At 60.9% G+C, this 26,652-nt stretch overlaps 1 protein-coding gene across 6 annotated transcripts in view; it reads left to right on the top strand.

The window, feature by feature from the left end:
* The window catches only part of ACTN4 (actinin alpha 4), a 73,971-nt gene that overhangs the window by 45,932 nt on the left and 1,387 nt on the right, over positions 1-26,652 (top strand). Inside the window, exons 4-21 of one of the 6 annotated variants that reach the window (XM_027515902.1) lie at positions 3,080-3,166; positions 3,983-4,070; positions 5,955-6,033; positions 7,257-7,338; positions 9,079-9,164; positions 12,560-12,652; positions 14,247-14,477; positions 15,049-15,196; positions 19,092-19,242; positions 21,599-21,707; positions 21,821-21,961; positions 22,051-22,233; positions 22,341-22,475; positions 23,491-23,670; positions 24,406-24,552; positions 25,404-25,484; positions 25,790-25,855; positions 26,436-26,594. In XM_027515902.1, the coding sequence (XP_027371703.1) occupies positions 3,080-3,166; positions 3,983-4,070; positions 5,955-6,033; positions 7,257-7,338; positions 9,079-9,164; positions 12,560-12,652; positions 14,247-14,477; positions 15,049-15,196; positions 19,092-19,242; positions 21,599-21,707; positions 21,821-21,961; positions 22,051-22,233; positions 22,341-22,475; positions 23,491-23,670; positions 24,406-24,552; positions 25,404-25,484; positions 25,790-25,855; positions 26,436-26,594 (2,246 nt within the window). Of the gene's footprint in view, positions 1-3,079; positions 3,167-3,982; positions 4,071-5,954; positions 6,034-7,256; positions 7,339-8,060; positions 8,147-9,078; positions 9,165-12,559; positions 12,653-14,246; positions 14,478-15,048; positions 15,197-19,091; positions 19,243-21,598; positions 21,708-21,820; positions 21,962-22,050; positions 22,234-22,340; positions 22,476-23,490; positions 23,671-24,405; positions 24,553-25,403; positions 25,856-26,435; positions 26,595-26,652 lie in introns of all 6 variants that reach the window. The other 5 variants (XM_027515901.1, XR_003506523.1, XM_027515903.1 and 2 more) reach the window with 5 other exon arrangements.

Below are 26,652 nucleotides of genomic sequence, written 5' to 3'. Positions count from 1 at the left end.
CACTCACCGTCCCGGTGCTGGGCCTGACACGTGACCCGCCGTCTCGAGCCGGCGGCACCTTTGCCCTTAGGCCCTGCCTGGTGTCCACGGGCAGGAGGGGCTCAGAGGAGGGGAGGAGGCTCGCAGCCCAGTGTCCGGGCTCTGGGGCAGGGAGTGTAGGTCCAGAGGTCAGGGAGCAAACCTTGCTGGCTGCGTGGCCTGGGAGAGTGTGGCCTCTTGACGGGACTCCCAGGACCCCTCTGGGCCCCATGTGGGTGCCCAGCCAGCACCCTGACCTTGTCTCTGGGCCCTGGCGGGAGCAGCGGCGTACCCTCGCTCCAGCAGCTGGAGCTCTTGTCTTCAGCTTCCCAGCGCCTTTGGAGACCAGGCAAGGCCTGATGGAGCCCAGAAGGTCCCCATCAGCCTGGGCTCACAGTCTTACTCATTAGTCAGAGCAGGGTTTCGTACACCCCGACATCCATGTTGTCCCAGCTTTTAGAAAAACAAAGAAAACTAATTGCTGTTAATGACAGGGCTCTGAGAGTCTGGCTGAGACTCCAGGCCAAGAATGCACATCCCGTGTTCCAAGGCTCTGCCCTGGCCCGGGCCCTCTCCAAGGAGGGGTGCCAAGCCTCGCATGCGACGGTCGAGGTGGTTGGTGTTTGTTTAAAAAAAAAACAAAAAAGCCCGAATTCAATCAGGCCCTGAGATTTTCTGTCCTTGCATGGATCTTTCCTCTTGGCTCCCCTCCAGCCTCCTGCTTCTCACAGCTGCATTTTTTTTTATTTTGCTCAAATGCTAGCCTGTAAACACAGACAGGGTGAGAGAAGACCCATGGCAGTCGTCAGTTTTCATTTGGAGAAAAACTCAGTCTAAAAACGTTCTCTGTTCATGACCAGACCGCTTAGCTCCCAGCACCCGTGGCCGTTGGGCCTCTGGTGGGCAGCTGGCCGGAGTCATTCTGAGATCTCTGGGGTACCTGAGAGCCTGATCTAGCCCCCCCGCCCATCCCTGACTCCCTGTCCCTCTGCACCGTCTCAGCAGCTGCAGGAACATGACTTGCTTGTGGGGCTTGTGAGTGGGGTCAGGAGGCGGAGGCACAGCTGCAGGTCCAGGGAGCAGCTGGTGGGTGTGTCATGAGAGCGGCCACCTTCCCCCCGTCACAGGGACTCTCTAAGCCCTCCGTGACCAGCCTTCTCGGGCACCAGCTGGGAACGGGCACTGCGGCCGGCACCCAGGAGGAACGCAGCGTGGATTTCCTAGACAAATCCCTGCTCTCACCCCATGAGAAGGCTCACCCTAGTTTCCAGGCCTGGGGTTCTCTGCCCTGGGCAAGGTGCGCACGGACACCGTGTCCTTCCCCTGCCTCCAGGCAGCCAGCTGCATGTATTTCCTCTCCCCAAACCCTCAAACGGAGAGCCCCCCTCAGCCGGCAGCCCACAGCTTCACTGGGGGAAGCCTCTCCAGTGACTAAAGAGCCCCCCACCCCACCCCCTCCTGGTGAGTGTGTCCTCTGGGAAGGCTGGGCCCCATCCTCTGGGGGACCGTCGTCCCTCCTCCTCAAATTAGGCTCACCTAGAGTTTTCTGTCCTCGAGGCTGGTGAGCACAGTCTCTTGAAGCCTCCCTCTGTTCTCCCAGCCTCCCTCCTGCATCTGGGCTGTGAGAGGCGCAGTGGGCTACAGGCCTGAGAGGACCGCCACAAGCATGTCAGGCCCATGGGCTCTGGTCTGCGGCTGCTTGTACGCACTTCTCCACCCGGCCCCAGGCCCCACAGTGCCTGAGCGTCACAGAAGTGGTTTTTCTGCAAGTTGCTGAAGCTGAGGAACGTGTGGTCCAGACTCTTCTCTCTCACCCCTAGGAGTCTGAGAGAGTGGTTTTCGGTCAGCTGAGGAAGTGCAAGCTTGGCAGCTGGCCCTTGTGCCCCCTGCTCCCCGCTGCCCGTGGCTCCACGTCTCTCTCTCTCTCTCTCTCTCTCTCTCTCTCTCTGTCTCTGTCTCTCTCTGTCTCTCGCTGGGCCAGGTGCTGGGGGTGCAGGACTGATGACAAGGCAGACGAGGAATAGGCAGCTACTGCCGCCACTGAGTCGCTCAGTCATGTCTGACTCTTTTGTGACCCCATGGGCTGTAGCCCACCAGGCTCCTCTGTCCGTGGGATTTCCCAGGCAAGAATCCTGGAGTGGGTTGTCATTTCCTTCTCCAGGGCATCCTCCTGACCCAGGGATCGAACCCATGACTTCTGCTTGTCAGGCAGATCCTTTACCACTGTACCAGCTGGGAAGCCCCGGAACTAGCAGACAGACCAGCCAGTGTGTGCGTGTGAGGGCAAGAGCAGGTGCCAGGGAAGTCAGGGAAGCCGGGAGGTGACGTAGAACAGGCTGGGAAGGACCACCAGCCTTCTGAGGAAGGGGGCAAGGGGTGCACTTTGTTGGGGGGACAGAAGGTGTGAGATCCTTAAAGCAAGCAAACTCTGACTCGCCAAGAGGGCGGAGCTTAGAGAGTGCCAGGGAGGGAGCAGCTGGGTCACGCAGAGCAGGCCTTGTGAGCCCGCCTCCAGCACACAGGGTTTGTGTCAGGCACGGTGGGGCCTGAAGCAGGCGCTCGACACAAATCCAACACACCCGTTAAAGTGACCACCCTGCTGCGTGGGAGTGGATCACGGGGACGGAGGAGGCGGTGCATCGAGATCTGGGGGACACGACAGCGGCTTGGACTGAGGTGGCAGCACTGGTTGGAAGGAAGGGGACAGATTCTCAACCAACACTAGCGTGGCCTGCACCTGACGGGGCCGGAAACACAGGCCCAACAGTGCCTGGGAGCAGTCCTTTGCACTGGGTCACGAGGACCAGCTGCCCGAAGAGGAGGAGGCCTGTGAGGCTAAGAACACATGTGTGGAAGGAAGCCTGAGGGTGCCAAGCGGCAGAAGGCTTTGGGGACCACACTTCCTGCTGAGGGACACCTCCCAGCACAGGTGGTGCAGGACAGGCCTGGGCAGCTCTGTCAGATGACGGAGTTGAACTCTAGACAGGGCCGGGGGCCACCTGGGGAGTCACCCTCTGGCTCTAACAACCTTCTCACCCTCTGCGCCTTTCCCTGTGTGCAGAGATTGTGGACGGCAACGCGAAGATGACCCTGGGAATGATCTGGACCATCATCCTCAGGTTCGCCATCCAGGACATCTCTGTGGAAGGTGAGAGCCGGTGGCCTGCCGACCAGCAGAGAGCAGCCTTTTCTCTCAACCCCGGTGCCACCCGAGTTCTGGGGACTTGGTTAGACTCTCGGGTGTTTTGTCTTCATGCCTCGAGGCTCTTTCCTGAGTCCATCACCGCGCCATGTGGTGGTCTGGGATCAGACTCGCGATAGAGTCAGGCCTGGCCTCATTCTGCGGGGCATCAGCACCCATGTTTCCACTCCACCTCCCACCCTTGGACTTGGCCTCCAGGATCCAGGCCAGCACAGGGTGGGAAACCACGGGGCCAGCGTGTGGAGGGGCTCCTGGTGACGGGCCAGTGCGGTGACCAGGACACACGTGGTACCTGCCCTCATAGCACGCCCAGTCTGCTGAGGACAGTCCACAGGGCGCTGCCCACGGGGAACGGAGGGACCTCCTGGGGCGCTCCCACCTGCTTCCTCAAAGCTGCAGCCGGCCCCTGAGCGGGCAGCCTGTCCTTGGGGCCTTGTTCAGAAGCCGGGGCCTGCATCAGGCGCTTGTTGGGCAGTGTGTCCCACCAGGCATAGGCTGGGGTCAGAAACGGCTCAGGTTCAGGCCCTGACACTGCCCTGTCACTGTCACTTCCAGGGTGACCCCAGGGGAGTGACTGCTTCTGGGGCCTGGCGTGCGGCTAGGATCTGGAAGGGGCACCCACACTGTGGCTGCCCCGTCCAAGGGCCTCTTCCCCCAGCTTCTCTCTGCCCCTTATGCCTGAGCCCCAAGGGTGACCCACCTGCCCTGGGTGCTGTGCCTTTAGCTGTGAGCTTGGGCTTACTGTCCTCGTGTGTTCTGCAGAGACCTCTGCCAAGGAGGGGCTCCTCCTCTGGTGCCAGAGAAAGACGGCCCCGTACAAGAATGTCAACGTGCAGAACTTCCACATCAGGTGAGCGGCTGGCTGAGGGCCTGGCCCACATCATCCCCACGCTGCTTCCCAGGACTCGAGATGCTGGCGGGCCCCATCCCCACCCCCACCCCCACCCTGGCCCTCTTCCTGTGGTTTTGTCAGGGTCTGTGAGGTGCCAGCTCTCAGGAGTGCCCCCCACAACTGGCTTCCATGAACCCCTGGGAAGGTCCCTGCGTGCCTTGGGGGAGGTGGCAGTCAGCTCACTGTCCCGGGCTGAAGGCCTTGTGGCCCAGCACTTCTGGGAGGCCCTGTAGAGTCTTCTTCCCCAAGTCAGGTAACTCAGAAGCAGCAGCACAGCTCTTCCTTTGTTTTGACATCTCAAGAGGGAGCTGCCGTCCCCGTGAGTTTAGTGTCGGGGGAAATGTGCCCTGTGTCTATTAGCGGAACAGGACTCAGCCACAATAAGCCTGCTCTCCCTCTGGTCAGGGCAGAAAATGAGTGTGTCCACAAGGCAGGCATGGTCAGTGGGAGATCTGGGAGTATGGCACGGCCTGGGGATTAGGCGTGCAGGCTTTTGGGTGGCCTTGAGACCAGATCTGACATGACCGTGACTTGACCCCTCTGAGCCTCTGCTGTCTTTCTGGGGTGGATGGTCCAAGGAGAGGGCAAACACAGGGATGAAGAACGGGGTTTTCCATCGTCCACGGAGGTCCTGCTGTGTCCTCGGGCTCCCCAGGGCCCTGCACTGGGCATCGGGGACCATTGTGCTCAGCCATTCATAGCGTGCAGTCCCTCCCTCGATCTCCTCCACGTCTCCTTCCTTCCCAGCTAGCTGGTCCTCCGTGCACTTCTCATTCGTTTATTTATTCAGTCACTCAGTACCTGTGGAGTGCCTACTCCATGCCAAGAGTGGGAATACACTAGCGCTAAGATCAAGTCCCTGCCCTTGGAAGGTCACACCTCAGCCGGGGACCAGCAGTTCCCAAAGGTGTGCAGGAACCGGCCTAATCCAAGTAGTGAGAAGGGCCGAAGAAAGACAACGAAATAGGATGAGGTGGCAGAAGGTAACCAGCAGGAGTGCCGTGCTCAGAGACGGGGTCTGTGTGAGACGCCAGAAAGCCTGACCTCCAGAAGAGCCAGCCCTTAGAGCAGCGGCCCCCAACCTCTTTGGCAGCAGGAACTGGTTTCATGGAAGATAGTTCTTCCACAGACCATTCCTCTCTCTGAGGGTGGGAGGCGGGGCGTAGTTTTGGGATGATTCAAGCCCATTCTATTCACTGTGAACTTTATTTCTAACCTGATGCTGCCGCTGACCTGATAGGAGGTACCTGTGTACACCCCAGAAGTTGGGGACCCCTGCCTTAGAGGTTTCCGGGCAGGGAAATGTGACCAGTCTGGCCTGTGACCAGCTGTCACTTCCCTCTGAACAGAGCCCCTCATGCCAGGCCACATCCTGGCATTTAGCCAGCACACCGGTCAGGTCAGCCAAGGTGCAGAGGGCCCGCAGCACGGGCCTGTCCGGTTCAGTGGGGCCACGCACGGCAGTGCTCAGCGGGGCACAGCTACCCCGGTAACAAGCAGTCATAAAGCACTTGTCACGTGGCAGGTATTGGCCTAAGCCTCACACAGTTACTCATCCTCACAACAGCCCGATGAAGTATAGGCACTGTATTATCCCTATTTGGCAGATGTAGAAACTGAGGTAGCAGGAGGTTAGAGGACTTGCCTAAGGTTGCACTGACAGCGGAAGGGGTGGGGTTTTCCCCCAGACGGTCTGGCTCCAGCAGCCAGGCTCACAGCCAGCCGGGCACACTCTCTAGACCCCCTCGCTAAGTGGGAGGTAGTCATTCCTGTGTGCTCACGGCCCATAGCCACTCATGACCATGGGGGCCCTCCTCACAACCTTGGCCTTTCCATCCCCAGCTGGAAGGATGGTCTTGCCTTCAATGCCCTGATCCACCGGCACAGACCAGAGCTGATCGAGTACGACAAGCTGAGAAAGGTACGCATCTCTCACTCCCCTCGGTGGCCCACAGACACCCCAACTCTGACCCTGACTCTGGGCCACTTCCCCCAGCCCATCCGTCGCTGGTGTCCAGAGCTGAACTCTGTGCTCAGATGGGCAGGCCAGGAGGGCCCTGTGCCAGCCATCAGGAAACCCAGGCTTGGTGGCTGATCTCGCCTTCTTTGCTCCCCTTGGGACCTGTCCCCTTCTCCCTCCTTGAGCTGCCAGGGGTTATGGGAGATCCTGGCCGACAATGCCTTCCAGTTCTGCTTCCTTTTTATTTATTTACTTATGACTTTATCAGGTCCTAGTTGGGGCGGGCAGGCTTCTCTCTAGTTGTGGCATGAGGGCTCAGTCGTTGTGGCACACGGGATTAATTAACTGCCCCTTGGCATGTGGAATCTTAGTTCCCCAACCAGGGATCGAACCCGAGTCCCCTGCATTGGAAGGCGGATTCTTAACAGTGGACCACCAGGAAGGTCCCCAGCTCCCCTTCCATAACCCTCTAGATTCTGGAAGCATTCACGCTCTGCCCAGTGGGGAGCGGTAAGGAATTCTGAACCATCATGGGGGTACCCATGCTACAGAAGAAGGAAGGCGCTCCTGAGCTGGCCTCGTGGGGCAGGGCCCATGGGGGAGGCAGCCTAGGGCCAGAGAGAAAGAGCATCATCCCAGATGGGGGCCCAGATTGGGGGATGGGGGTGCCCAGGCCTGCACTCAGCCTGCTCAGGCCACAGCCACTAATCAAGTAATCGAATTGGGCTGTAGCTGGAGAGTGGGAGAGGCCCATGAGGGAGGGTCAATGTGAAGTGGGCTCCCATCCTGTGAGTTGGACTGAGCTTAGAACTCGGAGGCTTTCTGCTCCCCACCCCCATGCCCACACCCCAGTGTGCTCTCAGGTCTGGATCAGTGTTTCAGGGCAGGGGTCTTGATCTGGGACCCAGGGATGGCTGGAAATTCTAAGGAAAGAGCACACCTGTGTTTTTTTTCTGAAGGAAAGGTGCACAGTTAGCCCCCCAAAGATTTCCAGGAGTGTTCCTTTATCCAGGTGTGTCTGCCCCGCCCCCAACTCCCTGCAGCAGCACACATGGCTGAGAACTGCCTGAAGGAACATTTCCAGTTCCAGCCCTCCCCAGGATCCCTCCCTTTGGGGCCAGCCCTTGTTCCCTCTGCTTGTGCATCCTGCCCCTGACCATGTTTCTCTCGCCTCCCTCCCCCAGGACGACCCCGTCACCAACCTGAACAATGCCTTCGAAGTGGCTGAGAAATACCTCGACATCCCCAAGATGCTAGATGCAGAGGGTAAGTACATCGCTCTTGCTCTTGTCAGCACGCTGTTTTACGGGCATGTCTTGGGGTGACCTCGGAGCTGGCGGAGCCAGCCGGAACGCCTGAGCAAATCTGCTCGAACCGGGAATAATGGTGTCGTCACCCAGGGCGCCCAGGCGGGAGCAGCCTGGGTTGGAGTTGGTGGGGAAGGGGTCTTTGAAGGGACCAGCTCTTAGGGCCGCCCCTGGGGCCTGGGCCCCGGCACCCCCGCCATAGCCCTTCCTGACTGGTCCCGCCCCTCAGTCACTGGGAGGGTCGGCTTCTGTGAATAACCAAGGCCTCCACCTTCCTGCCTGCCACAGGCTAGGGATCTGGAGCCCACAGAGTGGAATGTTGTTTTCCTTTTCCGGCTTTGCTCCGTTTCCCAGCCACGCACCACCCCAGCCAGGACCCCCGCCTCTGGCCTCTGGCGGCCCCTGGGGCTGACCGTCTACCAGCCCCTTGAGGCCGTTCTCAGAGAGAGGAAGTGGCCTCGTCTTAATCGCATTTCCCACAGCCTTGGCCTTTCCGGTGACCATGGGGGATGGAGGGGCCAAGGGGCTGGCCAAGCCCACTGGAGTTGCCCAGGGTCATGGAATCGGCTCCGAGGGTCCTTCTCCCAGGACTCCTGCTGTGGCCTGGGGAGCCCGTGCATCTCCGTGAGCGCCCGTCCCCACCCCCGCTGGGGCAGTTTAACCCTTGTCGTTCACTTACAGACATCGTGAACACGGCCCGGCCCGACGAGAAGGCCATAATGACCTATGTGTCCAGCTTCTACCATGCCTTTTCGGGAGCGCAGAAGGTACCGGGCAGGGCCAGGCAGGCCCACCTCGCCGCCACCGCCCAATGCCGCTGCTGCCTCTCTCCTCCCGCACTCACCTCATTTCTCTTGCAGACGGCAGTGGCCTCTCTCCAACTGGAAGCCATCCCCCCGGCTCCTTGGCATCACCGCCCGTTTAGCCTCTCCCTGCTCGTAGTATCTCTCGAGCGCCTCAGAGCTCACCCCCCTCCTTCAGTGCAATACATACAGTCAGTGACCGAGTCAGGCAGGGCCCCTGCCCTCATGGAGCTTACAGCCTAGTAGGCAAGACAGACAACGAGCAGGTCCACAGAGAAAGTAATGTACATGAGAGGAGTAAGAGAGAGCACAGACAGCGTGGTGGGAGGCACTGGGATCCTCACTGGCGGGGAGAGGGCGATGAGCAGGAGCTGCGGAGTGTTCCAGATAGAGGGGGGAGCAAGTGCAAAGGCCCTGAGGCATCAATGGCGGGGCTTATGCAAGGAATGGCTGGGGAGCAGAGGAAGGTGAGGTCAGAGAAGGTGACAGAGACCTTCTGGGGAGACATTGTAGTCCTGGAGTTTGGGTTTCATTCTGAGACCCCAGGAGATGATTAGGGGTTTATGCTCAGGTGGTAGGTGGTCACACAGGACATGGATCCTGCGTATGTTTTCAGAAAGATCAAATAATGCAAGCAAGATCCCCCCAGCCCCAACCAAGGCTCCCGCTGTGTCCCAAACCCAGGTCTGGTTAGGAAAGGAATCTGTCCCTCTCAGATGTCGCCCCCTTCCCCTCTGCAAAACTTTGGCAAGACGTGCCCACGCAGGCTGGAGCCGGGGTCTGGCTTCCAGTCCAGAGCCAGCGCTATCCTTCCCGCATGAGCCTCAGGCCCGGCCTCAGCCGCCCTTCCTGCATCTTTCACTCTCTCCTGCCTCTCTCTCTCTCTCTCTGCGCAGATATTGTAGGCACTCTGAGGCCAGATGAGAAAGCCATCATGACTTACGTGTCCTGCTTCTACCACGCTTTCTCAGGGGCTCAAAAGGTGAGCTGGGGGCGGGAGCACCTTCACTGCTGTGGCCGGAGACTCACCCTTGCCAACCCCCGACCCCCACCACCATCCCACCATCCCAGTGTCCGGGCTGAGGACTGACCCAGCCTGGAAGGTTCTTGTGACCCTGAGCCTCCATGGCCATCACCCAGCCAGCACTGGTCCAGGGCTGAGACGCCACAGACAGTCCCACGAGTCCCTCCATGGATACAGCCCACCCTGTGAAGTGGCGGCTGGTCCCAGTTTTCTCTAGATAAGGCAGTCGAGTCCCAGTATCACCTCAGACAGCGGGGCGCAGCTGGGGCCTGTGCACCTGCTCTCAGCTGTCCCCCTCTTTCCCTGATCCATGCCAGGCCACCCGCCTGCCACACTGGCCATGTCCCCACTGGGAATGCTGGCTCTCCTGCCCTGCTCTGCGGCTCCTTCCCCCAGCAAACACCCCAGGACAGGCCTGTCTCTGATTCCAGGGGCCCAGGTCACAGGGCCCCTGCCCCCAGCAGCCCCACCACCGCAAGCAGGGAGTCAGAAGTGTCTGTTCCCTGGGGTGGCCCTCCCCGAGCCCAGCTGACCTCTCACCAGAGCTGCCCCTGCTGCCTGGAGGCCTGGACACCTCTGTCTCCTCCTCCTGCCTCCTGCATGCCTGGTTTTGGCCTGCAGTGTATTCCCAGCAATTTGATTCTGTGTCCCGGTTAGCAGTTGGGCAGAGAGCAGACCAAGAGATGAGCTGGTTATTGAGCAGTAACTCGTGCTTCCCAGGTGGTGCTAAGAACCGCCTGTCAGTGCAGGAGACGTAAGAGACGTGGGTTCAGTCCCTGGGTCGAGAAGATGCCCTGGAGGAGGACACGGCAACCCACTCCAGTATTCTTGCCTAGAGAATCCCTGGCGGGCTACAGTCCGTGGTGTCACACAGAGTTGGACACAGCTGAAGCAACGTAGCCCGCCCGCAGCTGCGTGCTAGGACCTCCAGACACTCCATGTGCACGGGCTGTCAGCAGCCCATGCCCACGCCGGGAGTGGCGGGCCCCGGTATCCCCACTTACAAGAAGGGGACACAAGTCACGGGATGGGGACTTTGCTGCCTGCCTCAGAACCCCAGGTCCAGCAAGGCCTTCCTGCGGGCAGTCTGCCAGGGGTCCCTGCTCTGTCGCCGCTCAGCAGTGTGACCTCAGAGAAGGCCCTCACCTCCCTTCTCCCACATGTATAATGGGGAGCAGACCAGCGCCCTCCTCAGGATCGTCTGAGGGTGAAATGAGCAGGCCAAGGGCTCAGGACAGTGTCTGGCCCCATGAGCGCCCCGCACACGGCCTGGCAGTGGGAGCAGCCTCCCCAGCACGTGGCTGGAGTATGTGTTTGATGTGTTCTCCTGGTGGTGGGGAGACTGGGGGTGCCTTTGGCACAGGCAGGGAGGTGGAGGGGACCCCTCACCCTAGAGGGAAAATGGGGTGGGGTGGGAGATTCTTGCCGCAAACCCTCACTGATGGCACGTTTGCTGTGGGCCTCCCTGCTCCACGGGCCCCTCGCCAGCCTCGCTGCTGCCACACTGCCCTGAAGGGCGTGTCTTCTCTCTGCCCAGACTGCCCTCTGGTGCTTATAGCAGGACTCCAGTGGGGGACCAGAGGCCTGGAGGCTCTGTGGGAGGGCATGCCGGCCGGAAAGCCCAGGTCAGAGCATTTGGGAGGTTTTTTTGGTGTTCTTTACTCCTAGGAGTTTGGGATCTTAGTTCCCAGAGCAGCGCCCTCTGCAGTGGAAGCAGGGAGTCCTAACCACTGGACACCAGGGAAGCCCCAACATCTGGGAGTTTTTGAGGGAGCTGGGCCTCTCTCGTTAGGGAGGAAATAAAGGCCAGCCTCTGGGGAGCTGTGGGTCACCAGGGACATGCAGCATACAGGCCTCTCCAGCTTCCTCCAGCCTGTTTACTTCTCAGGAGAGCCCCGTAATGCTTGTGTTATTGCCACCGTCTTTTCCCCAGAGGCTCCATCAGGCCCCTTAAAAGAGTGCTCTCAGGGTTTTGTTTCATTTCATGAATGCAGGGCAGCCCTAGTCCTTGCCCCATGTATGCCCATCCTCTCCTGCTGGTTTATTTCTTTCTACTCACGAAAGCATCTGCTCTTTGTCCTTTGCTCGCTCATTCATTCATCAGCTCTGAGTCCCTCAGACATGCCAAGCCCCAAGCCGGGTGCCAGGAATTCAGCCTCGAAACAAAACACTCCTGCCCATCAGCCCGCACCTTCGCGGGGCCTGCCTGGCAGGGTGGAGCTGAACTTGGGGGACCGGTCTGGTCGTCTCTCCAGGCTGGGGGTCAGGGACTTCCCTGCAGGCTCCGACCTGGGCTCTGCTTCCTGCGCTCACTCAGGGCTGGGTGTTCGCTGGCCAAGGCCTTCGCGAGCCTCCCCTCTGGGGCTCGTCGGCGAGTGTCCTGCAGCATGCAGCAGGTGTGCGTGTGCATGTGTGTGTGTACACACCAGCCGCAGCTGGCCCCCCACTCCCCTCCCCACCTGTGTGTGGAGGGGAGAGGCGGGCGTCAGCAGGGCTGGAGCCATCCCCAAGCCTCTCTGTTTTCCTTCCCCACCGCTCTGTAGACCCTCCTCACTATTTCTGTTCCTGTTCTGTTGCCGTTTTCAACTCTTCTTGGAGGCTTTCTGTGCTTCCTGAAAGGTACCTGGTCTCTGTGTGCCATCCCTCACCCTCCTCCTCCTGTCCTTGCATTCCCCGCCCCCCACCCCCCCAGCAGGACCCACCCTGTAGTTCGGGGCAGAGACTAGTCACTGTTGGCGCCGCGTCCCGCTCTCAGGAGCCCCGGCTCCCCTCCACCCTGTGGATCAGGACCTCTGCCCACCCAGCCAGCGGCAGCCTTCTCTAGGGGGGATAGGAAAGGGGCCAGGCGTGCTCTGCCCATGCACCCACCACCAGCCTGCTCTGGGGGACACCGGCACCCCCTCCTCTGCCCACACCCCACGGCTCCCTGGTGCAGCCTCCCTTCCCAGCCAAGGGGCGGGTCCTTCCAGGGTTCAGCTGCGTGGAGGACCCTACTCAGCCTCACTCAGGCCTCCTCTCTGTGGGCCTCTGAGTCCATTTCCCCCACATTAGGGTACTCCCCACCCGCTTCAACACTTCCAGGGTCCAAGCGGAGAGAGCACACAGGCCTGGCTCCCTGAGCAGGGGCCTTAACAGTCAGCTTCAAGGACCCCAGCAAGGCCTGTCAGGACTCAGCCGTTCAGGGCACCCTCTTGCTGGCTCTGTGCTTCCTCTCCTCCCCGCCTCGGGGCCTTCTGTGTGGGCCACGGACGTGCCAGCTTTCAGGGGACCTGCCTGTCAGGAGGGAGGGTCAGCAGCCCCCAGGCAGCCCTGACTGTGTGCGCTTTCCCCCCCAACCCCGTCCCCCGACCCAGGCTGAGACCGCTGCCAACCGGATCTGCAAGGTGCTGGCCGTCAACCAGGAGAACGAGCACCTGATGGAAGATTATGAGAGGCTGGCCAGCGACGTGAGTGACCCCTCACCCCCGCCCTCCCCCGGTGGCCCCGCCAGAGCTGAGGGATCAGACCCCTCTCATTACCCTTGGCTCAAGTCCCTGTGACACCTGCAGAGCAGAGAGCAAGGATGGCAGCAAGACCTTCTAGAGAAGGTCACAGGGCTACAGAGCGGAGTTTGACCACGTCAGTGCTCGTGGTTTCAAGGACTGAGGGTCAGAGTGATGTGTCACCGAGCTTATTGGCTCCTGGCACCCCAAGCCTGCCTTCCTACAGAGATACCTAGGGACAGGGTTTTTCCCACTGCATTAGAATCAGCTGGGGAGCTTTTTATTTTATTTTTTAAAAATCCGTTGGGCACGCCACGCAAAAAAATATTAGTTCCCTGACCCAGGGATCAAACCCACACCCCCTAGAGTGGAAGCACAGAGTCTTAACCAGTGGATCACCAGGGAAGTCCCTTTATTTTAAAAAAAATTTAAAGGAGCTTTTTTAAAAGTTCCCACCCCTATGCAAAAATTCCTATCCCCGTGTCCCGCACACAGAAGCCTGATTTGGTAGGATGGAGAGACACCCGAGATCCGATACAGCGACAGACAGGATGGCTGTCTGTCACGGCAGGTCCCCTGTGAGGAGGGAACTCCTGTTACCCTCTTGGCATCTATGCTGCCCAGGAGGAGCCGTTTGACTGCTCTTCTAGATCAGTGTTCCCCAGACTCTGAGATTTCACAGACCAGGAATATTTGGGAAATATTTCCAGGCCCCCTATAGTGGCCAACTTTTTCTTTTGCAAAGTTAAGGATACTTTAAACAAGAGAAAGCTACCACCTGGTACCACCATCGCTGCCAACACCAAGGAAAGGTTAAGGGGCTGTGTCCAGAGTCCCAGCCTTGCCCAACAGAGGGCAGGCGGTGCCAGGCACCCAGTAGTGAACACCATGGAGGCCTCGGGCCTCGGTTTTCTTATCCTGTCTGCGGCTGGCACGTCTGCCTGCATGGTGACTGGTCTCACTCTCCTGGGATTGTTCTGGGATGTCCAGTTTGTTTGCTCGTTTGTACCCAGTCTTCGCTCCATCAAAGACACGAGTGGCTCGTAACAGTACAGGTCACTTTCTTTTTCAATTGTACCGTCTAGTTTCCTGTGCCCAGGCCCTGCGCCTGGCACCAACCACCCCAGACTGAGCCAGGCGTGTGGCCAGCCCTGCCTTGGGGCGCTTACAGTTGGTGAACGGGAAGCAGCAAGGTTCTCAAATAGTGTTGCGTATGGCGACAGTGGATTTTTGTGCGGGCCTGATGGGGGCGGTGCGCCCACAGGGATGTCTGAATTGAGGCCATCCTGCTTAGAGGAGGGAGGATGACCAAGAGCAAAGGCAGAAGCAGAAAGTAGCCAGAGAACAGCACTGTGATTCCAGCAGGAGTGATATTCCCAGAATCCCTGGCCATGGGATGCCCATGGGGAATCATGGAGAAGTCAGGCTGGACAGCAGGGGTGATCCCCCAAGATGGGATCCTCGAAGATCCAGGTCCCATGTCCATGAGCTGGAGGCAGCCCCGTCACCTGTCGGCGGTCCCCTGCAAAGGTCACCCGGACTTTTCGTGGGCCCACAGCTCCTGGAGTGGATCCGGCGCACCATCCCCTGGCTGGAGGACCGCGTGCCGCAGAAAACCATCCAGGAGATGCAGCAGAAGCTGGAGGACTTCCGCGACTACCGGCGGGTCCACAAGCCGCCGAAGGTGCAGGAGAAGTGCCAGCTGGAGATCAACTTCAACACGCTGCAGACCAAGCTGCGCCTCAGCAACCGGCCTGCCTTCATGCCCTCCGAGGGCAAGATGGTGTCGGTGAGTGCCGGGGCCCAGGAGGCCTACGGAGCCACAGAGGCCCCGTGAGGGGTGGAGGGGCAGCTCCAGGCCAACCCCAGGCGTATTGTCTGGCCTGCAGTCTTTCTGAACTAGAACGCACAGATCCGGGTACAAGGCGCCGTGGGGCATACACTTGGCATTTGACTGTTTCGTTTCCCCGCATCACTCCCTGGAGGTTTACTCTCATCCCAAGACCACACCATAGTTTGGAGTCATTTGAATTTGGACCTTCATTTAGCTGGGACTCCCAGACCTCCAAGTGCTTGAGATCCCTTTCCAGGAGAGGGTGATAGTCACTGCACAGGCACCTTTTGACTCCCATAGCACCATGGGGGCATTCATTCATTCCTTGTCACTCATTCGTTTAATCGGAAAGTGTAGACTGCACCTGCCTCGTGTGGGGCCCTGTGCAGGCGTGCAGGTACAGCAGAGCAGGGTGACGTGTGACCCCGGCCCGTTTCTCTGCCTTCTGTGAACATCCCTCTGGGAGGCACTGCCCCGCTGGGTACCCCAGCCCCCCATGTAGCCCCGCCCTCTCCTGCCCCCACAGGACATCAACAACGGCTGGCAGCACCTGGAGCAGGCCGAGAAGGGCTACGAGGAGTGGCTGCTGAACGAGATCCGCCGGCTGGAGCGGCTCGACCACCTGGCAGAGAAGTTCCGGCAGAAGGCCTCCATCCACGAGGCCTGGACCGATGGTACAGCCCTCCCCACTCCCGCCCTCCTTTCCTGGCTCTCAGACACACGCACGTGCTCACAATACACGCAGACACTTGCACACACAGAGCCCCTGCTGCCTGTGTAGGGTTTGTCTCTTTCTTAGGCTCCCTTTTTTGCTGCCTCGGAATACACGTGTCACAAATGACGCTTTGGGTGCATCCAGTCCTGGGCAGCAAGGAACAGCTTGGGGCCAGGTCTCCCCAGGCTGCTCTGGCCTGGAGATCACTCACAGGTGGGCCCCTTCCTGGGTCATCTGAGAATGCAGCCCTGGGTTGGTTGTTTAGGGACGTGACCCCCAGGCCTGCCCGTCTGCCCTGAGGACAGCACCCCTCCAGGCCAGTGGGGCCGGGGGCAGGCTCGCCCTGCTCCGGCAGCCTGGGTTCACACAGCCTGCCTTCCGCCCCCCTCACCCTTTGAGACCATGAACCTCACGCTGAAGAGTCTGTCCTGGCCAGCCTGGGATCCAAAGCACGGTCCTTAGACCGGGCCACAGAGCCACCTCCTGGCCCTGCTGCCCGACTTGCAGGTGCCGCTCACTGACCAGCCTTCGGTGTGGCCCCCCATGGGAGCTCTTTCTCACCTCCGCCCCATCCCGTGCCTCCCCCTGGGGGGCTTGCCCCCCACGGGATGCCTTCTCCCAGAAGGGCTGCGGTGACTCCAGTTTTTCGGCAGCTCCACAGCTGCCTGTTCTCTTGGCTCGGGCTGCGGGATTCCATCACGTCCTGGCCCTCAGCTGGGACCCACACCAGGCTGAGATCCCAGATCCCAAGGGCCTGAGAGCCTTCAGGAAACGGCCAGCGCCTGGGAACGCGGAGGGCCTTCCACGGGGCTCCCACCCTCCCACTCTGGCCGCCTCCTTCCCGCTCTGTTTTGTCCTCCTGCCACCACTCTGCTGAACTGGCTTCATGCTTCCTTGTATTGCTCAGTGGGGTTCTTCCTCCCACCCTCCTGGTCCCCCACGAGATCCTCACTGAGCCCCCGGGGGCTCCTCCAGCACCCCCCCCACCCCCACCGCCCAGCTATTTGGTGTGCATGCTTGCATACTCAGTTGCTTCAGTTGTTCCAACTCTTTGCAGCCCCATGGGCTGTAGCCTACCAGTCTCCTCTGTCCATGGGATTCTCCAGGCAAGAATACTGGAGTGGGTTGTCACGCTCTCCTCCAGGGGATCTTCCCGACCCAGGCATCAAACCTGGGTCTTCTGCATTTCCCGCATTGACCAGCAGGTTCTTTAATACTAGCACCACCTGGGAAGCCCTTTGGCAGGCAGCCCCAACCCTGGCCAGTTGCTAAGACCACCCAGAGGCGCCCACATGGAGCCTGCCCACCTCTGCCGGCACGTGGACACGAGGCTCTGTGGGCTGTGCTGACTGGGGCCCATGTCATCCATGTTCCTGGCCGCTGCCCAGCGAATGCCCTCCTCACAGGAGCTCCTGAGGATCCTGGCCCTCCTGTGCCAGGGGAGGGATGCAGAGCAGGGGGAGCTGGAAGGCCAGGCGAGGACCACAGAGTCCGTGCTGGGAGGCAGGTGCCTCCCTCTGCCTCGCAGAAGCCACGCTCGTGGGTTCTGCCCCTCAGACCTGAGGGGAGGGGCATTGACGTGTAGTTCATTTGTTGGTTCTTCATTCACTCAGTCAACAAACATCTCTCGAGCCCCTTCGCTGTGCTCAGCAGTTTCCCAGGTGGGGAAAGGTTCCTGCCCAGGGAGCTCAGAGACCAGCCAGTTTTGCCATTTCTCTCGTCAGAGGTCCCTTGTCGTTTAAGTGGGTTTTAGAGCACCCGTGTCCCCCACTTGGACTGAACCATCTGCCATTATCCGTGTCATCTCTCTCCATCATCCTTCTTTGGTCTCTGAGGACCATCCCTGTGTGTTTGCCTCCTGGGGGCCTCTTGTCAGCCCTTCAGCCTCTCTCCTGGGACTCCAAGAGGCCTGGAAGAGGGTCTCCTGAGGCCCAGGGGAGGAGGGGTGATGGGCCCTCAGAGCTGCTTCCCTGGAACCTGGCCGGCCTTCACCTGAAGGCGTTTAGAAGTGGGTCCAGGCTTCAGCCAGGGCCCAGCCGCTCCATCGGCCTTCACATGCCCTGGCCCCGCCTCCCCTCAGGCACTCTGGCATCCAGCCCTCCCCCTCGCGTCGGCCCGGAGCCACTGGGAAGGGCTATCCATTCTCATTCCCGAGACCTGAAGCCTCCATCCTCTGAACCACCAATTACACACCACAGGGCAGACCGGCCCCGCTGTACCCCTGGGATCGGGTGGAGCAGGCTCCTTACCTGTGTGTGCAGCGGGGGCAGAGGGCAGATTGAGCTGCCGCTACCCTGTAACCCCCTCACCATCCACTGCAGCCTGCAGGAGTGTGTGAGCCTCCACGTGGAGGCTCCTCACAGGGTCTCAGATTGTCTGGGGAGAAAGCAAAAATGAGCCCCCCCCCCCCCCCCTCCTTCGGCCTGGCTGCCCCTTGGCCCGGGTCCCAGGCAGCCCTGGCCGCGGCCCCCTCCTCCCCCTTCTTCCCCCTGGCAGCTCCCTTGCGGCAGCTCTGCTGAGGCAGAGAAGTGGTAACCTGCTATTTCTGGTTCCCACCCTTGGGAGAAAGCGATCTGGAGAAGGGAATTGCAAGCTTGCCTTTGTGGTTGGGCCCACTGCCCCGGGGCTGGGGCGGCAGGGCCCCATGGAGTCAGGCTCCCAGGCCGCACCACCCTCTGCCCGCTGGTTCGGGGCTCCATCCCTGGGACGGCTGCGGTGGGGTGGGCCTGGCTGGTGCCCACCCTTTTCGAGATCACCTCACTGGGGCTTTAGCCAAGGGCTGGCATTGGCCCCATTTTACAGAAGAAGGAGCAGGCCAGGAGAGACTGCCTGCTTGGCTGCACTCGGCAGGCAGCTATTGGGATTTTCTGGTGCCAGCTGAGGAGGGTTTGGTCTCTGAGTATGCACTCTGGGGATAGCCCGAGGTTGCTTTAGAGGTTAGGGGTCCCAGCATCTCCCCCTCAGTTCTTTGCGGTACTGAGTGTGCAGGGCTCCTCGCCTGAGCTTCTGTCCCAGGGTGTATAATTAGCCAGGCTCCGGGCCTAATAACAGTGTTCCTCCCTTCCTTCAAAGGGCCTGACATGGGCCCTGCCTCACTGCACACAGAAAGCCCTTAGGGTAGCATGGAGCAGATGTGTGATAGGACTCCCTCCCTGAGGGGGCGTGGCGCCCAAGGGCCAGGGAGCAGGCATAGGGGTCAGGATCCCGGAAGAGCCCCAAGTCAGACTTCCCCTCCCCTCTGCACCCCGCCACCCCCCTGCACTGCTGAGGCCCAGTTAGGCCCTCTGCAGGTGGGTGTTGATGTTTCCAGCCTTGGTAGCACTGTCCAGATTCTTACATTCTACCAATAAAGGACTTCCCAGGTGGCATAGTGGTCAAGAACCCACCTGCCAATGCAGGAGACGTTGAGATGTGGGTTTGATCTTTGGGTTAGAAATACCCCCTGGAGGAGGAAATGGCCGCCTACTCTAGTGTTCTTGCCTGGAGAACCCCATGGACAGAGGAGCCTGGTGTTCTGCAGTCCATAGGGTCATAAAGAATCGGACACGACTGAGCGACTTGGCGTGCACCAATAAAAGACACTAAGTCTAGAATACAGAGCCTGAGTTGGGATATCTGACTCACGCCCACCAACCCCACAGTGTCTCCCAGCCCCATCCAGGAGGTGTTATAGCTTAGAAATACCTGCGAAGGAGCAAGGGAAAAGGTTCCCGGGGTTTCCGGCTTTCATGGCAGCATCCTCGCTAAGGCAGGGCATGGGGTCTGTACCCCACTCCCCTCCCTCTGGTTGGACACCCCCTCTGGATGCCCGCGATGCTGTTGACCAAGCACCCCTGCCCTCCGCCCCACCTCAGGGAAGGAGGCCATGCTGAAGCACCGGGACTATGAGACGGCCACCCTGTCGGACATCAAGGCCCTCATCCGCAAGCACGAAGCCTTCGAGAGCGACCTGGCCGCCCACCAGGACCGCGTGGAGCAGATTGCCGCCATCGCCCAGGAGCTCAAGTATGTGTGGGCTCACGGTCCCCCGTCATCTGCTTCCCTGCCAGCGCCTGGCCCAGAGCGGTGGTGGGGCAGTGGTGGAGGGGTTCCCCTGGTCCTTTCCACCCTCACCCCTTCCTTTCCCATGCCAGGAAGGAGCCTTACGGGGTGATGCCTTTTGTCCGCCTGTCTTAACCCCAGATGAGACCCATAGTGGGATCTACGTTCCCCAGCAGAAGGGAGGTCTCTGGCCCCCTGAGGTGGTGGGCGGCCTAACCTCCACGGCCCCCACCCATGGCTCCCCAAGGGAGTTGGGCTGCACAGAGAGCCCATTGTTCGGCCCGGCCTCTTCCCTCTGCTGCTCAGAATACACTTATTGTAAGAGCTTCCAGGCAGCCGGTTCTCTGCCCTCCCCGCCCCACCCCAGTCAGATAAACTCGTGCACACAATTAGTACACTGAGTCTCCAGCACAGTGAAAGGGAGCCTTATTCCCCCATCGGAGCGGCCAGCAGCAGGCAAGGCCCAGGGAGCGGGAGGCCCCAGCCATTACTTCATGGAAAATCCAAAGGCCCTGGAGGGGCGGCAGGGCTCCCAAAATAGCTGTCTGCTCAAAAATAGGATCCTTGGCTGGAGTTGGCCTTTCGACAGACACCTCCCACCCTGTCACAGTCATCCCCGAAGTTCTGCCTGTTCCTCCAAGGCGGGGGCCCAGCGGCGAGGCCTGGAGGAGCCCCACACCGGGCAGGGCTGTCTCCCTGACTCACTCCCTCCGCACTGCCCAGCTGCTCTGGGGCTCCCCATGTGCTTGCCCAGGGGCAGAAGTACTAGCAGGCACAGTCCTGGGTACACACACCCTCACTGGGCACTGTTGGGGGTCCTGCAGCTCCTCTAGGATCAAGCTCCCTGTACCTGGCACGTCCAGGCCAAGGAGAGTGAGGTCACGGATACAGACGCCCACCATCTGCAGGGGTTGTGGGGGTGGGACAGGCGAGCCCCTGGACGCTGGTTGGCAACAGACTTGCAGTCAGCGCTAGGCCAGCCCACTGCTCGGACACTGGGAATGGCCATGTGAAACCCATCGCCCTGAGCCAGGGAGCTGACGGTCCCCCAGGCAACTCTCTGGACAGTTGCCCTGGAGGAAGGGGGGAGGGTTGTATGGGGTGCCGTCCGTTCCCCTACAGATGAGTCAGAGGCCAAGGGCCGCCTGGGCTGAGCCTGGATGGGCAGACCGGCTGGGCATCGATTGATAATAATAATGACGAAAGCTCAGAGCACTCAGGGCCCTCCATGTGCCAGCTCGTCAGTCCCATTGATCGTCTGTTACAGAGCTGGACTGAGGCACCCTGAGGCCAAGGGGCCTGCCCCGGATCACACAGCTAGGGAGTGAGTGAGATGCGAGTGGAACCCAGGCCGGCCCGGCCCCTGCGTGGAACGCTGCCTGGCTGCTTCTCCAGCCCTTGCCTGCTCCCCTGGCCTCTGTATCCTGCCTGACCGTCTGGTCACCCTAGACCTGTGCACCGACTAGGAGCCTCCTGCTGGGAGTGCCCAAGTGTGACCCCAGGAGGCAGGAGGCCTGGGGCTCAGGAGTGGGGTCGGGGGGCAAGAGCTATGGTATCAGCTCAGTGTTCCCAACCTCAGTCAAGGCAACAGTAATACCCATTCTCTGATCAGCTTGTTTGTTTGTTTTTTTTCTTGAATATATTCTTAGTTGCTTAGCATGAGATTGCAGGCTAGTCACACACTTTTTTCCTAATACCCATAAAAACATATCCTTTATTAACTTCCTGCTTTTACCCACTGGGCTCCAAGGACTGCTCTCAGCACTTGACACGTGTTAAGTAACTTGGTGTCCTCACAACCCCACCCCCGTCTCACAGATGAGAAAACCGAAGTATCCAGAGGGAATTCACTTGCCCAGGGTCACACAGGTTCAAAATCAGGAGCTGGAATTCACGCCTAGGGAACTTGGCTCCAGAGCCTTGTCCTTTAACCAGCATGCCCTGCTAGACTTTGTTTAAATGGAAAAAGCAAGTCCAGGGGACTTCCCTGGGGGTCTACTGGTCAGGACTCTGTGCTTCCACTGCCGCGGGTTTGGGTTTGACTGCTGGTCGGGGAACTCAGATCCCACAAGCCACATGGCACAGCCCAAAAAACAATCCAGATAAGGCGTGGTTGAGGGTCACAGTCTGGGAGCCCTGCGTCAGCGGCTCTTGACAGGAAGCTCTGTTGTCCTCTCCCCGCCAACCCCCTCGCCAGTTCCTCCTGCCTCAGCCCAGAGGGGTGGTGTCCCCCAGCACCAGGGCCTGGGACACGTGTGGGTGGGCGGGTCCGGCAATCCCTGCCCGCACCGGGTCTCACCACCTTCTGCCCGGTCCACAGCGAGCTGGATTACTACGACTCCCACAACGTCAACACGCGCTGCCAGAAGATCTGTGACCAGTGGGACGCCCTTGGCTCTCTGACCCACAGTCGCAGGGAAGCCCTGGAGGTGAGCGGTGGCGGGGGTTGGGGTGGGTGCCCTCAGAGCTTCCCAGATCCCAGCCCACCATGCACAGCCCCTGCTGGCCCACTGACCTCCCTCCTCTGTCCTTGTCGCACCAGAAAACGGAGAAGCAGCTAGAGACCATCGACCAGCTGCACCTGGAGTACGCCAAGCGGGCAGCCCCCTTCAACAACTGGATGGAGAGCGCCATGGAGGACCTCCAGGACATGTTCATCGTCCACACCATCGAGGAAATCGAGGTCCGCCCCCGGCCCTCCACCCTTTTCAGGGCTCGTGGGCCCTCTGGGGGCCGGGCTGCCCCCTCACCCCTTCTCTTCATGTCCCCCAGGGTCTGATCTCAGCCCACGACCAGTTCAAGTCGACGCTGCCAGATGCCGACAGGGAGCGGGAGGCCATCCTGGCCATCCACAAGGAAGCCCAGCGGATCGCCGAGAGCAACCACATCAAGCTCTCGGGCAGCAACCCCTACACCACCGTCACTCCCCAGATCATCAATTCCAAGTGGGAGAAGGTAGGCGACACCCAACCACCCATCCACTGGCATGCCGAGGAGGGGCTGCCAGGCGAAGGGCTGACCCCTGACTGCCCCTGCCCACATGCCCCCCTCCCCCCCACCAGGTGCAGCAGCTGGTGCCCAAGCGGGACCACGCCCTCCTGGAGGAGCAGAGCAAACAACAGTCCAACGAGCACCTCCGCCGCCAGTTCGCCAGCCAGGCCAATATTGTGGGGCCCTGGATCCAGACGAAGATGGAGGTGAGGGCCAGTCGTCCCAGCCCTGCTACCCCGCCCCCCCGCCACACCCCAAGAATCTCTTGGCAAAATTGAGCAAGAGCCCCCGCTGAATGGGAGGCTGCCCACCCCTGGCAGGAGGTCCGCAGTGCTCTGTGGGGCCAGTGGACTTGGGGGCCTCATGGGATCGGGAAGGTTATATCGATGGAAATGGCAGTGCTGTCCAGCGCAAGACTGTGCTAGGGGTCAGGGAGAGGCGGTCTCAAGTCGACTCTGCCCTCAGCTGCTGCTCTGGAGTCAGGCACATGTAACCTCTGTTCCTCAGTGTTGTCATCCCTGAAAGGGGACGGGGACTGTTACTTCATTTTCTCAGCGAACAGTTGGGCACCGCCCTGCGCCAGCCCCATCGTGAGCACCGCGGTGTCGCTGTGACCAAGGTGGTCCGAGCTCAGACCCTCATGAGCACACGCATTCCGCCCTGGTGATCCAGCCCCGGGGACGCTTGTAACCATGCCCCTCAATGCCCTTTGGGCTACTGCTGACCAAGCGGCGTCACTGAAACTCACGACCAGTCCGAGAGGTCTGGGCAGGCAGCCCAGGGCATAGTACCAGCCGCCGTGGCGGGGCGAGGCGTGGGGGCGCTCAGGAGCCTGGGTTCTGAAGCGGGCCAGGCCTGGGTTCCCAGCCCGGCTCTGCCTTGTACTGTGATAAGCTGCCCTTTCCTGGCCTCAGTTTCCAGCTCTGCAGAAGGGGCTTGTCCCAGGCTTGGGCTTCACAGGGAGGGAGCTGTGGGGGTGGACCTGTGAAGCGCTGGGGCAGAAACTGATCACTGCTGCTGCGCTGGAGGGCGGGGCTGGGGGGACAGTCGGTGAGCGGCAGGCCTTCTGGGAGAGGACCCCCAGGCTGGAGGCGGCCTCTCTGCTGCCGCCACCACCACCACCAGTCCGCGTTGCGGTGGCCAGCGACAGGCCTCCTCCTGGTGGCTGGTGGTGGCCGAGGGCCCGCCAGCCCCAGCCCAGCGCCGCCGTCCTCTGTGCAGGAGATCGGGCGCATCTCTATCGAGATGAATGGGACGCTGGAGGACCAGCTGAGCCACCTGAAGCAGTATGAGCGCAGCATTGTGGACTACAAGCCCAACCTGGACCTGCTCGAGCAGCAGCACCAGCTCATCCAGGAGGCCCTCATCTTCGACAACAAGCACACCAACTATACCATGGAGGTGCGCCCTGCTCGCCCTGCCAGCCCGAGCCAGGCTGCCGCCTTCTTCCGAGTGGTTTTTGCCCTGTAGAAAAGCCGGCTCCCGCTTCCTCTCTCTCCTCTTTCACTCTGACCGCAGAGACTGGATCCCATGTTCATATTTTTTGAAAAGTTGACTTCCTTACCAGTACTCTCCCATCACCACGATAACACACATTTCAGGACAAGCTCCTGGAGAGCCGGGAGGGCAGCAGCACCTGCCCCCTCATATGGCCTCAGCCATTTGATCCTTTGGTTCTTGCTTGAGGGCGTGGGTCCAGCCAAAGTGTGCAGAAGTCCCAGCATAGGGCTGGTTGCTGTCAGACTGGCAGCTTGAAATGATCCCCAGTGATAAGCCCTGAGACCATGCAAATCCGAGGGTGCCACTAAATAAAAGGAATGGAGAGGAGTTTCCCCAGAAAGCTAGATAAGCGTTGCCTGGAACATCTCTGCAGAGTTCCCACGAGGATCCTGGCATGGGTGTCAGGCCCCAGTCCTCTGCTGCCTCGTGACCGGGACGTGCACAGCGGGACGTGAACCAGGGCCCTGGTGGTTGGGCAGAGGCAGGCGTGTGGCTGTGTCCCTGTGTGCACGGGAGTGCGTGGGGCTGGGTTGGCACTGGGAGAGGGTTAGGAGAAACCCAAGTCTGACCCCCCTGAGCTGCAGCTACTGTGGTACCACTGGCCCAGCCCGCACTCACGCCCTGGTTCCTCCCCAGCACATCCGGGTGGGCTGGGAGCAGCTGCTCACCACCATCGCCCGCACCATCAACGAGGTCGAGAACCAGATCCTCACCCGCGACGCCAAGGGCATCAGCCAGGAGCAGATGCAGGAGTTCCGGGCGTCCTTCAACCACTTCGACAAGGTGAGCGGCTCCCTCAGCCCCCGTCTTCCCTCCCTCCCCGCTGTCACCTCCCACCCCGCCCCCTCCGTCTTCACATCTGTCTGTCTGTTCACATCACGGTCCCTGAGTATCAGAGGCCACTCACGGGTTGACAGGGACCCAGCTTCCCTCAGGAGAAGAAAGGGGAACCCCTGGCTCTGTCCCTGGGGCTGTGTCTCCTCACCCACCTGCCAGGGCAACCCTGAACGGACAAGTGCCAGCACCCTGGGGATCCAAGACAGACAGACATCCAGACAGGTGCCAGCACCCCCGAGGATCCAAGACAGACAGACACACAGACAAGTGCCAGCACCCCCAGGGATCCAAGACACACACACTCACTGTTCTTAAAAGTCAGACGTGGTCTGGTAGCCCCGTTAGAGGGGCCCCGAACGCCAGTTCGCCCCAGGCCCTCCCTGCTGGACCTGAGGTGTCGTCCGCCTGCCCTCCGTGGGAAGGATGTACTCCAGGGGTTAGCAGGGCCCTGCATTCCACACAGGAGGGGCAGTCCCCTCTCTCCCACCCCAGATCCTGGAGGCCAGGACAGCTCCCCCGTTCCCTCCCAGGAGTCCTGGGTCTTGAGTCCTGCATCTCTCAGCCCCCGCCCCTGCCCTGGCCCAGAGGAGGCGGGGTGAGGCCTCTGACCACCCTCCAGGCCCCCACCCCGGCCATCACTGTGTCCTCGTCACCTCTAACTCTGTGTTTCCCTTCCCCCCGTGTGTCCCCCTCCCCTGCCCTCTGCATGTGACCCCGGCCCCCGGCCCCGCCTCTGCCGGCCTGGTCTCCACACCGCCCACCCCTCGTGCACACCTGCCTCCGGATGCCGCCGGCAGGACCACGGCGGGGCGCTGGGGCCGGAGGAGTTCAAGGCCTGCCTCATCAGCCTGGGCTACGACGTGGAGAACGACCGGCAGGTACGCGCCCCCGGGGCCCCAGCGGACCGTGGCATTAACTGCTCTTCTCTCTCTCTCTCCTTCTCTCTGTCTCCCTTCCCTTGGCCACCCCACCCCTCACCATCGTGTGCCATCTCACCGGCTCTCTTGCCTCCTCTTCCCTGCCCTGTGTCTCTCCGGACGCCTGCCCCCTTACCTGGTCTCTCGGGGCCGCCTCTGTCTACCCTGCTCCCGCCACTGTCCTGTCTCCCCGCTGTGCGCACGGGGCCGCCCCTCTTGCCTACTCTGGGCCCGGCCTCCTCTGCTGTCCCTGGGTCCTGGAGCAGAAGCAGACAGGCAGCATGGACTCCGATGACTTCAGGGCTCTGCTTATCTCCACAGGATACAGCCTGGTATGCCGCCTCTGCCTGCCCTGCTGCTCGGCCTTCCCCCCCCACCCCTGCCCCCCTCTCACCCTCCTCACCGCCTCCAGAGTCTCCGTGTCCTCGGGGACCCTCCTCCACCAGAGCAGCGCAGCCTGGCCTCCCTCCTCCTCCTCCTCCGCTGCCTCTGCTGGGTGGGGTCCCTCCGACGACGCCCCCGCCCCCCAGAGCCTCCCACCTCCTGCCCTGGAAATCTCCGGAGAGAGGAGGCCAGGCCTCCCACGCTCCCCGCTTCTCTTTCTCTCTCTTTCTCTCTTTTCTTCCTCGCCCTCCAGAGCTAACTTGTGAGCCAGGGCTGAGGAGCAGTAGGCCTGTTTGATCCTCACCCCAACTCCCCACTTCCCAGGATCATGGGAGGGGCGGAGCGGAGGGCGCATGGGGCGGCGGGCCCTGGGGGAACCGGGACCCTCAGAGGCCTGCCGATGCCACCGGTCCCGTGTGCTGGGGCTAGGCCCTGCTCTCCCGGCCCCACGTTCTAGCCACTGGGCCAGGCCCGGCCTGCCCTGTGCTACTCAAGAGCCACCTGTCCCCCGCCCACCCCCCCTCGCAGGGCGATGCCGAGTTCAACCGCATCATGAGCGTAGTGGACCCCAACCACAGCGGCCTCGTGACCTTCCAAGCCTTCATCGACTTCATGTCGAGGGAGACCACCGACACAGACACGGCCGACCAGGTCATCGCCTCCTTCAAGGTCCTGGCTGGGGACAAGGTGAGCCAGACACCCAGCAGGCAGGCACTCGGGGGCCGGGTGGGCCAGCATACATGCC

This window comes from Bos indicus x Bos taurus, chromosome 18 (genome assembly GCF_003369695.1).
Source record: "Bos indicus x Bos taurus breed Angus x Brahman F1 hybrid chromosome 18, Bos_hybrid_MaternalHap_v2.0, whole genome shotgun sequence".
Taxonomy (NCBI): Eukaryota; Metazoa; Chordata; class Mammalia; order Artiodactyla; family Bovidae; genus Bos; species Bos indicus x Bos taurus.
The sequence above is the reverse complement of the archived record's forward strand: the minus strand, read 5'-3'. Positions and strand labels throughout refer to the sequence as shown.